This window comes from Conger conger, chromosome 9 (assembly GCF_963514075.1).
Source record: "Conger conger chromosome 9, fConCon1.1, whole genome shotgun sequence".
NCBI lineage: Eukaryota > Metazoa > Chordata > Actinopteri > Anguilliformes > Congridae > Conger > Conger conger.
Genome location: NC_083768.1, coordinates 8774891 through 8785860, shown reverse-complemented (window position 1 = coordinate 8785860; position 10970 = coordinate 8774891). Strand labels below are relative to the sequence as shown.

Sequence of the window (10970 nt, the reverse complement as noted above, 5' to 3'; positions counted from 1 at the left end):
AGTTCCTCCCAATTAGTTTTTGACATATTTCTTCGTAAGTTGGCAGACGTAATATTTTTGTAGACTTCTGAATTCATCCTACTGCTCCCATCGTGAGTTACATCATCAATAAAGATTAGTGAGCCCACTCTAGAAACAGCCATGCAAGCCCAAGCTATGACACTTCCTCCACCATGCCTCCCAGATGAGGTCATATGTTCGGGATCATGAGCAGATTACTTCTTTCTCCACACTTTGGCCCTTCCATCACTTTGGTAGAGGTTAATCTTGGTCTCATTAGTCTGTAAAACTTTGGTCCAGAACTCATCTGTGTACTTCTTTGCACATTGTAATCTCGTCTTCTGATTCTTACTACTGATGAGTGGATTGCATCTTGTGGTGTAGCCTCTGTATTGCTGCTCTCTAAACTGAGATGTCTTCACCCCTGCCCTGTGGAGATTGTCTGTGATGTCAATGACTTATGTTTTGGGGTTTTTTCCTCAGGTTTTAGGTGCACTTGTAACTGGCCTTGGTTTTGTACTTTATTGTATCGCTCTGGATAAGAGTGTCTGCTAAATGCTTGTAATGAAATGGATGTGACTTGGTACTTTTGCAGAAAGTGGGACAGGGCAGGGGGGGCATGTGTAAAACTGGAAATATGAAAATTTCTTCCAAAAAGGTACTGAAAAAAAGTTATTAAAAACCCCTATTTCACTCCTGTGGTTTCTCCATGTGGCTTACCAAACATGTAGGCATTAACTCGGTGTCTGGCTAATTCAATTACAGCGGCCTTTACTGTGGCATCTGCCTGCGATGCAGGAGTAGTGGCATCGTGGCTCCACCCTCTGACTGAATGCACTGTCAGTCAGGAGCGTTGCCATGGGACTCGATGGTAAGGTATGCGCTTGGCTGTGTTTGTAAACCTCGCTCAGTAACAAACCAAGACATTGGTGAGCACGTCGAGTTGAAGCTGTGTTGGTGATTAACTTGAACGTTTTGGTGAGCTAGCTTTATAACTTACTGTGCAACTGTCAATGAAGATAGACGATATAATTTCCTTTTTCACGGCAATTCGCAAGACATGCCCTAATATTGAAGAATTTATACGATGTCTGGCTAACTACTAGACATCATAAGTGTACTTCGTGCTCGACAATCTGACCTATCTCTGGGAACGCAAAGAGTCCTTCTGAGTTGTGGTTCTCGAGCTGTAGAACCGACGCAATGATGCCAGAACTTCCGCAGCGCAACGAGATCAGAAGCCGTCCACTCTGCCGCGGTCGGACGGACTCGAATCAGAACCGCTCCGCGTTATTGTCCGAAATCAAAACCCCAATCAAGACCGAGCCTTTCAGTGACCAATACAGTCTCATCCCCGGCAAAGAACTTGGCAGGTAAGTCCGCCTTAAAATCACAGTAAAGTGGCGTCTGTCGAGTAACTGTTTACTGCTTTTCAAAGCTAAAGATGTCTTTGCATAATTTTCAAATGCCGGGTAGGCTACGCTTAACATGAGTGAAATGAATCGCAGTTAATATCAGCTGATGAGCCGTTTAGGAATGCACGGTATTTGCATTGCATGTCAGAGAAATTGTAGTTTTTCAGCTGAATTCCTTCAAGCATTCCTCATTTCAGTTTTATGTCAGTTGTTCGTTTTGTGGCTGGCAGCAGGCTAATGTATTAGGTAACTTATAATTCTGTTTTAATTATGTAAAGGTATTTTCTAGAATCGCATCAAATGCATTCATTGTGTCATATGCTATGATCAATAAATCTGGAATAGATTGTTTATTTATGACGAGATGCAATTTAATAGAGATGCTATCATGACTGGAATATAGACCTATTATCTAGCCCTACTTGCTTTCAGTCAAATATAATATGCTGAAGTATTTTACTACACATCGAATACATCGAATACACACTATTCTTCAGTGTTTTGAGTATTTTTATTTCTAGGGTGTAGAGTTCCGTTGCTGAGCTACTATACATAAAGATGTCAACAATGCAAAAGAAAAGGCCGTATAAACCAATTTTATCTGGAGTACTCTTCTAAAAGGATGTAAAACCGACTGCATGCCAGACCCAATAAGCAATCATTAAGTCATTGTTTTTATAATCATTATAGTCGTTGTTTTTAATATGTTAACCGAGTGCACAGCAAGTCTCTCACTCTCTGTCCTTTCAGTGTAATCAGTTGTAGTCAGGTCATTGACAGGTGTCCGACCAATCAGAAGTTGTTGAACATCTCTCATTCTTAGTAAGCAAGGGATTTGAACCTGTTCATAAATTGTGACCGTATGTTTGCCTGTGGTTGTCATAAGAGGATACAATGGTGCATCGTTTTTTTCTGTAGCTTGGGCTATTTAAATTAATCGAATTATTTGACAATGTATTAAACATAAATGATTTCCTTGTCACAGCAATCTCGTACTAGTTTTCCAGGAGGACTTTGGTCAGAAATGCATCAATAGTTTAACATTATTGATGTTAGTGAAATATATAGAGCAATTTGTGCTGTTTTGTGACACTGGAGTATTGAATGAACCCCAGTGAAATAGCTGTACTAAATCACACCGTGACAGAGCTACATACAGGCTGTACCACACCAGCAGTGACAGGGTGGCCATCACAAATGTGAGAAGACCGTGAACCTGCATTTTAAATACACATTTTGACATTACACATATTACCCAAACACTCTGTGAACTTCTTCAGGAGCCTACGACACGACAAGCACATCAAACAATCTTCAGTGATCCTGAGAAATGGCATATGAATTGAATATGAATTCTTCTATGGCTAGTTATTCCTATGTAGGAATTCAGTTCCAGAAGCCATTCAAACCCTCACTCTCCAATTGCCCTCAGCATCTGATTGGCTCATCAGCTAAAGAGCTTTGGCCCAACTGCCAATCACATTGCATGCAACACATTGTTTCAGGGAGGAAGTATGCAACCACAGCCGAAGTGGTCCCATATCACACTGTTATACTCCCCACCAGTGCAGTGCAAACCAGGCTGACCTATAGGCTCATTGGTTCTAAACATTGAGTTAGCCGACCAGTCATATTGCCTTGGATTTGTGTTGTCAGAGATACTTCAAGAACCATAGAGAGGGTGCCATTAATAAAAATACAAAATGTGACTCCTCCATTGCTCCATTGCAGTACAGGGATGCACAACTCCGGTCCTGGTGGGTCGATCTGCGTGCTGGTTTTCGTTCCGACCAATCACCTTAGTTTTTGTTTTCTGACTGCTCTATAAACTATGCTGGGTCACTCTTGTACTTGAAAACAGTAAACTCTTTAGGATACACTTGCAGTCTGCACCTATAGCTGGTGCTTATACAAATGTCAGATCAAGATATGATTGAGCTAATTAAGTCATTATGAGCAGAAGTTGGCACAGAATCCTGAAGCAGATCTGCCCTGGTTGTGCCCCTCTGGCTTAGTAGAATACCTCAGCGATTGACGTTGCGTCCTGTGACGTTTTAACGAAGATAACTTTGTGTTATCAAAGGTACACTGAAGCAAAGTTTTGCTATCAAAGTTTTCAATGGTTATTTTTGAGGCTAATGGTTCAAATGTTTTGAAATACTGCTTCTGTCAACACATTGTTGTTTGAATGCTTGAAAATGACATTTTATGTTTTATGCCTTAATATCCTAAAAAACATTCACCACAGGTCTGCAGGTTAATTAGTGACCTACAGGCAATTGGCCTGTATTTTACAGCAGCAGAAGTCTATTTCAGAACTCCATTATTATTTTTGGATAACACTTAATAGTTGAAATTGGCCTTCTAAGAAGTAGGCCAAAACGCCTTTCCCCGGTTGAAGAATTGAGTTCACATTTTAAAACACACAGTGGCACTGCTTCTCGCTGGTGGTTTGGTTGTTGGGGTTAGCTTCTCGCTGGTGGTTTGGTTGTTGGGATTAGCTTCTCATTGGTGGTTTGGTTGTTGGGATTAGCTTCTCGCTGGTGGTTTGGTTGTTGGGATTAGCTTCTCGTTGGTGGTTTGGTTGTTTGGATTAGCTTCTCGCTGGTGGTTTGGTTGTTGGGATTAGTTTCTCGCTGGTGGTTTGGTTGTTGGGGTTAGCTTCTCGTTGGTGGTTTGGTTGTTGGGATTAGCTTCTCATTGGTGGTTTGGTTGTTGGGATTAGCTTCTCGCTGGTGGTTTGGTTGTTGGGGTTAGCTTCTCGCTGGTGGTTTGGTTGTTGGGGTTACCTTCTCGTTGGTGGTTTGGTTGTAGGGATTAGCTTCTCGCTGGTGGTTTGGTTGTTGGGATTCGTTTCTCGCTGGTGGTTTGGTTGTTGGGGTTAGCTTCTCGCTGGTGGTTTGGTTGTTGGGGTTAGAGTGCTTGTTCGAGAGTCAGCTGAACTGCATAAAAGAATGAGAGAAAATAAAAATAGACACATCATATGATGATAGACAGGTAGCCTAGCAGTGTTATATAGAGTAAATATCACAGAAATGCTTGCTTATTTTCATGTTGTTATTATTAGCTTAGATGATACTCCTTTTTTAATTGATCCTATCTGATTGCAGAGAAAGAGTAGGCTAACAGCAGTCTATTCGGTAGAGATTATAGCAGGCGTCGGCTCATTTTGTGTGGATTTCTTTTAAAAGTTAAGTTCTATAAAAGCCTCATAATTAGCTTGATAAATCTGCCAACTGAAAGTAAGCTGGTTTGGCCTGACGGGGGTTTTTGCTGCCTAATTAGCCTACTAAGAGTTTGAGAGGAAATATGGTGAAACATCAGTGGATTAGAAAGAGAATTGGGCTTGTAAGAACTGATCCCATTTTGTCATGGTCCTGTCAAAAACACATGAAGTTATGTTTGTTCATGTTCTCTCGGCTGTTCTTTCCTATCTCCTTTTTCATAGAAGTGAGTGTGTGTCTGTGTGTTTGACTGTGTGGCTGTGTGTCTGTGTCTGTGTGTGTCTGTTTGTTTGTGTGTGTGTGTGTGTGTGTGTGTGTGTGTCTGTGTGTGTGTGTCCGTGTGTGTGTGTGTGTGTACAATGTGCTGCATATGTTCTTGTATGCCAGCCTTTGACCTGGGAAACCGCTGTAATATTAATGGAGTTGTTTGTATAAGTATGGCCATATGGTTGTTTATACTTGGTTACACAATAACTCCCACTGGGTAAGCGAAACCACGGGGTCGAAACGGGGCCCGTTATCGCCGTGGGAACAGTCTGTCCACCCCCCCCCCCGGACAAGATGCTGGAATTGAAGCGGAGTCTACAGACGGCCTTGAGTCTACATGTCAGCACAGGGTACCCGTATTTTAGGGATGGATTTGACACACATATGTTTTTTTTTTTTTTTGGGCGGCACGGATGGTGCAGTGGGTAGCACTGCCGCCTCACAGCAAGGAGGTCCTGGGTTCGAATCCCCGTCGGCCGGGGCCTCTCTGTGCGGAGTTTGCATGTTCTCCCCGTGTCTGCGTGGGTTTCCTCCGGGTACTCCGGTTTCCTCCCACAGTCCAAAGACATGCAGGTTAGGCTGATTGGAGAGTCTAAATTGCCCGTAGGTATGAGTGTGTGAGTGAATGGTGTGTGTGCCCTGAGATAGACTGGCGACCTGTCCAGGGTGTATTCCTGCCTTTCGCCCAATGTATGCTGGGATAGGCTCCAGCCCCCCTGCGACCCTGATCAGGATAAGCGGGTTCAGATAATGGATGGATGGATATGTTTTTTTTCCCGAAAAAATTTATCATTACATTACATTACAGCCATTGAGCAGACGCTCTTATCCAGAGCGACGTGCAGTAAAGTGCGATTCTTACCCAGGGACAAGTGCGATGAGGACCCTAGAGGAGAGTACGGTTCTGAGTCTTAGCATAATCACATCGATACAACTTGAACCCTTGAAGAGTACATCAACTTACCAACTGCAATCAGATCTTTCTTCCACAAGTATGTGTTCTACAGAGTCTTACATAAAGCACGCAATATGAAACATTACACCAGTGTGCAGCCCGGCAACTTTCCTTGTTGATTTTACCTCACCTGCGTGCCTGAGACGGCGTGGATAACCTGCTGTTGGATTTGTGTGAGAGAACGCATACCTGCCATGCTTTTTACAATGGCCCATTTACGATTGGCACACAAGCGCACATGAACACATGCAGATGTGCTCACACATTCGCACACACACTCATCCTCCCCACATACTGTATAAACACATACTGGCAGACCGCACTGTTCCACACACACACACACACACACACACACACACACACACACAGGAGACCGATTGTCTCCCACACACACACACATGCACAGACACACACACAGACTCTCACACACACACGCACAGACACACACTCACACACCCTCTCACACACACACACACACACACACACAGGAGACCAATAGTCTCCCACACACAGACAGACATATACACACGCACATGCACAGACACACACGCACAGACACTCTCACACACACTCACACACTCACACACACACACACACACACACACACACAGGAGGCCGACGGTCTCCCAGGACGGGGAAGCATTCAATGACATCACCACCATTCAATCTGGAGCACTGTTTGTGTCGGATTGGCAACATCTGCCGTGCACCCCAGAAATGAGGGGGACGGGGTCGGGGGGAGTCACGGCCATGTTAATTACCCCTGCCCCCACAGAGGTTACCATGGTTACCTCAGAGGCGCTGTGGTTACCGGAGACACGGCCGGGTTCCAGCTCCGCTCACTGAGTCCAATTAAGTCCATTTGGACCCTCACTGCTGACAGGGCTGCTGCGCCTCTCACTGCTCCGCAACCCGCACGCTCTCCTGCTGCTCTCCTGCTGCTCTCCTGCTGCTCTCCCGCTGCTCTCACGCTGCTCTCCCACTGCTCTCCTGCTGCTCTCCTGCTGCTCTCCTGCTGCTCTCCCGCTGCTCTCACACTGCTCTCCTGCTGCTCTCCCGCACGCTGCTCTCCTGCTGCTCTCCCACACGCTGCTCTCCTGCTGCTCTCCTTCTGCTCTCCTGCTGCTCTCCTGCTGCTCTCACGCTGCTCTCCTTCTGCTCTCCTGCTGCTCTCACACTGCTCTCCTGCTGCTCTCCTGCTGCTCTCCCGCTCGCTGCTCTCCTTCTGCTCTCCTGCTGCTCTCCCGCACGCTGCTCTCCTGCTGCTCTCCTGCTGCTCTCCCGCACGCTGCTCTCCTGCTTCTCTCCTTCTGCTCTCCTGCTGCTCTCCTGCTGCTCTCACACTGCTCTCCTGCTGCTCTCCTGCTGCTCTCCTTCTGCTCTTCTGCTGCTCTCCCACTGCTCTCCTGCTGCTCTCCTGCTGCTCTCCTTCTGCTCTCCTGCTGCTCTCCCGCTGCTCTCCTGCTGCTCTCACACTGCTCTCCTGCTGCTCTCCTGCTGCTCTCCCGCTCGCTGCTCTCCTTCTGCTCTCCTGCTGCTCTCCTGCTGCTCTCCCGCACGCTGCTCTCCTGCTGCTCTCCTGCTGCTCTCCCGCACGCTGCTCTCCTGCTTCTCTCCTTCTGCTCTCCTGCTGCTCTCCTGCTGCTCTCACACTGCTCTCCTGCTGCTCTCCTGCTGCTCTCCTTCTGCTCTTCTGCTGCTCTCCCACTGCTCTCCTGCTGCTCTCCTGCTGCTCTCCTTCTGCTCTCCTGCTGCTCTCCCGCTGCTCTCCTGCTGCTCTCCCGCTGCTCTCCTGCTGCTCTCACACCCATCCAGGCTGTGCGGCTGCCACAACGCAGAATCTGTTCATCAAGCAGAATTAGACAGTCTACGTGTTCATGTCAGATCTTTTCCGATGGACGGCCTTTGTTTCGATGGGGACGAACTGAGCAGGGCTGCCCAACTCTGTTCCTGGAGATCTACCGTCCTGTAGGCACACTTAAACCCGGCACACTTAAACTGGGCACACTTAAACTCGGCACACTTAAACTGGGCACACTTAAACCCGGCACACCTAAACCCGGCACACTTAAACCCGGCACACTTAAACCCGGCACACTTAAACCCGGCACACTTAAACCGGGCACACTTAAACCCGGTCCCTGGGGTGGAGCGGCTGTGCAGTAACCCTGCTGTCAGCTGTCATCAGGTCTGGGGCCAGGTTTGAGCTGATCCTCTGCACTGGGTTTCCCCTCCTGCACAAATATGACCGAGCTGTACGGAGAACTGAGCGGACGCAGAGTACAGCAAACACAGCCCACACGTCAGAGCACTCTGCTTGATCATTGACTGATTGATTATTGACTGGTCTGGACCCAGGGCGACCTGTAAATAAGTATTATGTGAAACCTGCATACTGTACATTCCAAAGATTCCAGAAGAATAGAATAGTTAAATACTGTGCAATAACTGCTGTTTATAAAGTTACCATGGTTACATTAGCAAATAAATCCAAGTGGAAAATTTTGGTTCAGTGAACATGATATCGATATATATATATGTATATATCGTGATATAAATATCATGTTATAGCTAAAGATATAGACATACACTCAGTGAGCTCTTCATTAAGTAGTTATAATACTTATTAGTCTTCTGCTGCTGTAGCCTATCCACTTTGATGCATTATGTGTTCAGAGAGGCTCTTCTGTATACCACTGTTGTAATGCGTGGTTATTTGTGTTACTGTCACCTTCCTGTCAGCTTTGACCAGTCTGGCCCTTCTCCTCTGACGTCACTCATCAACAAGGCGATTTTGCCCGCAAACTGCTGCTCACTGGCTGTTTTTTTGTTTTTCACGCCATTCTCTGCAAACTCTAGAGACTGCTGTGTGTGAAAATCCCAGGAGATCAGCAGTTTCTGAGATATTCAAGCCACCCTGTCTCGCACCAACAATCATTGCATGGTCAAAGTCACTTAGATCACATTTATTCCCAATTCTGACATTTGGTCTGAAAAACAGCTGAACCTCTTGACCATCTCTGTGTGCTTTTATGCATTTAGTTGGTGCCACATGATTAGCTGATTAAATATTTGCTTGAACAAGCTGGTTGTTTTATTTTACTTTAAAAAAAAATGTATATATCAGGGGCAGTGCACACTAATCAATATTTTCAATGTGCCAGAGTTAGCTATTGAGTCCCTAATGAGTCCCCCCATGTAGTCCCGGGGGGGCAACATGGCTCAGGCAGCAAGAGCAGTCGTCTGGCAGTCGGAGGGTTGCCGGTTCAATTCCCCGCCCGGGCTGTGTTGAAGTGTCCCTGAGCAAGACACCTAACCCCCAAATGCTCCTGACGAGCTGGTCGGGGCCTTGCATGGCAGCCAATCGCCGTCGGTGTGTGAGTGTGTGTATGAATGGGTGAATGGAGAAGCATCAGTTGTACAGCGCTTTGGATAAAGGCGCTATATAAATGCCTGCCATTGGCCATCCCTAACCTGCATGTCTCTGGACTGTGGGAGGAAACCGGAGTACCCGGAGGAGGGGTACAGGTCTACCTAATAAAGTGCCCAGTGAGCGCAGATGTGATATATATTCATATGCATTTTCTTTTGTAAAGGCCAGTTCTGACATTTCTGACCTTTTCAGGAAATGGTGTAAAGTTTCCTTTTCATGGGCTAGTTTGATAGAAACGTTGATGCGAGACCCCCGAACCTTCCGGGAGAGACAAAATGGCGACTTCCCGTGTGACTTCACCCTGAATTGAATGACAGATTCCACACATTCTGCCGCAAAAACCCCACTTCCCCCCGGCCTGTGAGCCGGATAAGTGACACAGCCACTTGGCTTTGGCCAGACGGCCAGGTCCTGTTCCCACCGCTGGAGTCTGACTCCCTAATGTAAGAAGGTCAGCGCTTTCCCTTCACACTCATGTCCTGTGAGTTAATCAGCAGTCGGTGTTGCTGGCAGAACGGGGCTGGATTAGTCTAACGGAAAGCTCAGACGTGGCGATTTGTTTTGTTTTTTTTTTTTTCCCAAATAAAGCGGCTCAGCTAGTTAACTATTTGAGTCCCATTTCAAAAGTGCCAGTCTCAGGCCCCTATGGGAAAAGCGCAGCTCGAGAACGGCTGTTTAGCGGAATCCAGTTTGCGTGGGCTTCAAAGCTTCTCCACTGAATGCATGTAATGCGGTCTGGAAGCTGCAGCAGCCAGACAGAGCTTTAGCACGTGCCACATACACCGGCGATATCCAGTTTTCAGGTCATGCGTTTTGTTGGGCCCAGTGCTGTGCCATGGTCATTAAGAGCTTAAATCACACAGACGGACATAGCTAAATAGTGTGTGGGCCTGCAGTTGAAATTGTACTTTCAGCACACTTATCCCTGGTGTGCACTTTGCCCTTTGTTGTACGTTGCTCTGGGTAAGAGCGTCTGCCAAATGCCATTAATGTAATGTAATGTAATGCATTGGGGGGGGGGGGGGGGGTGTATCACTGTTGAACTTGACACTTGGCTGCGGCCTGGCTTTACTGCAACCCTTAACCAGGAGTAGGTGGCTTGGAATGTTCAGTGTTCTAGAAGCTCCGTTGCTTTCGATTGTCGATGGTGATTGTGACATCGGCATTAGAGCGTTCGGCCGAGGAACGTTCTGATCGCACCTTTGTGACCTCGCCGCCTTAACTGTGACGGCGGCGAAGCGACGTTCCCGCACGTGCTCCGGCGGGGGGTTTCTCTTCCTTCTCCGGGGCTCCAGCTCCTGCCTTAATCCTGATCTGCCCTGGCGTACGAGTCCACCTGGCAGCTGAGGCTTTGAGCGGCCTGAGGGGGGGGGATTTCAGCAATGTGGGTTAATGTCACGAGCCCCACCGGCCGTGTGTGTGTGCGAGTGACTAACGGGATTATGAGTTTTGGCATTGCCCGCATCGTTGACCTTTCCCCCACTGAAGAGGGCCGTCCCTCTGTGAAGAGCGTCCGCACCGGGCCTCCGTGGCAATGGCAATGTCCGGCAGGTTTAAAAAAATTCAACCTCGTGTAACAAGTGGAAAGGCGCTACAGTCCTGAAGTCAGCCCCGGACCGCGCCGGTGCTAGCTGAGATCAGGGGGGAGTGTCAGGGGGGTGTGGCTTTGGGAAAGG

The 10970-nt window shown here is 47.3% G+C and overlaps 1 protein-coding gene across 1 annotated transcript in view; it reads left to right on the top strand.

The window, feature by feature from the left end:
- Positions 1 to 943: 943 nt before the first annotated feature.
- LOC133137521 (serine/threonine-protein kinase 17A-like) overlaps positions 944 to 10970 on the top strand; it is a 25026-nt gene continuing 14999 nt past the window's right edge. The window contains exon 1 of the mRNA XM_061255843.1: positions 944 to 1373. Within this exon, the coding sequence (XP_061111827.1) occupies positions 1204 to 1373 (170 nt within the window). The 5' untranslated portion in view covers positions 944 to 1203. The remainder of the gene's footprint in view (positions 1374 to 10970) is intronic.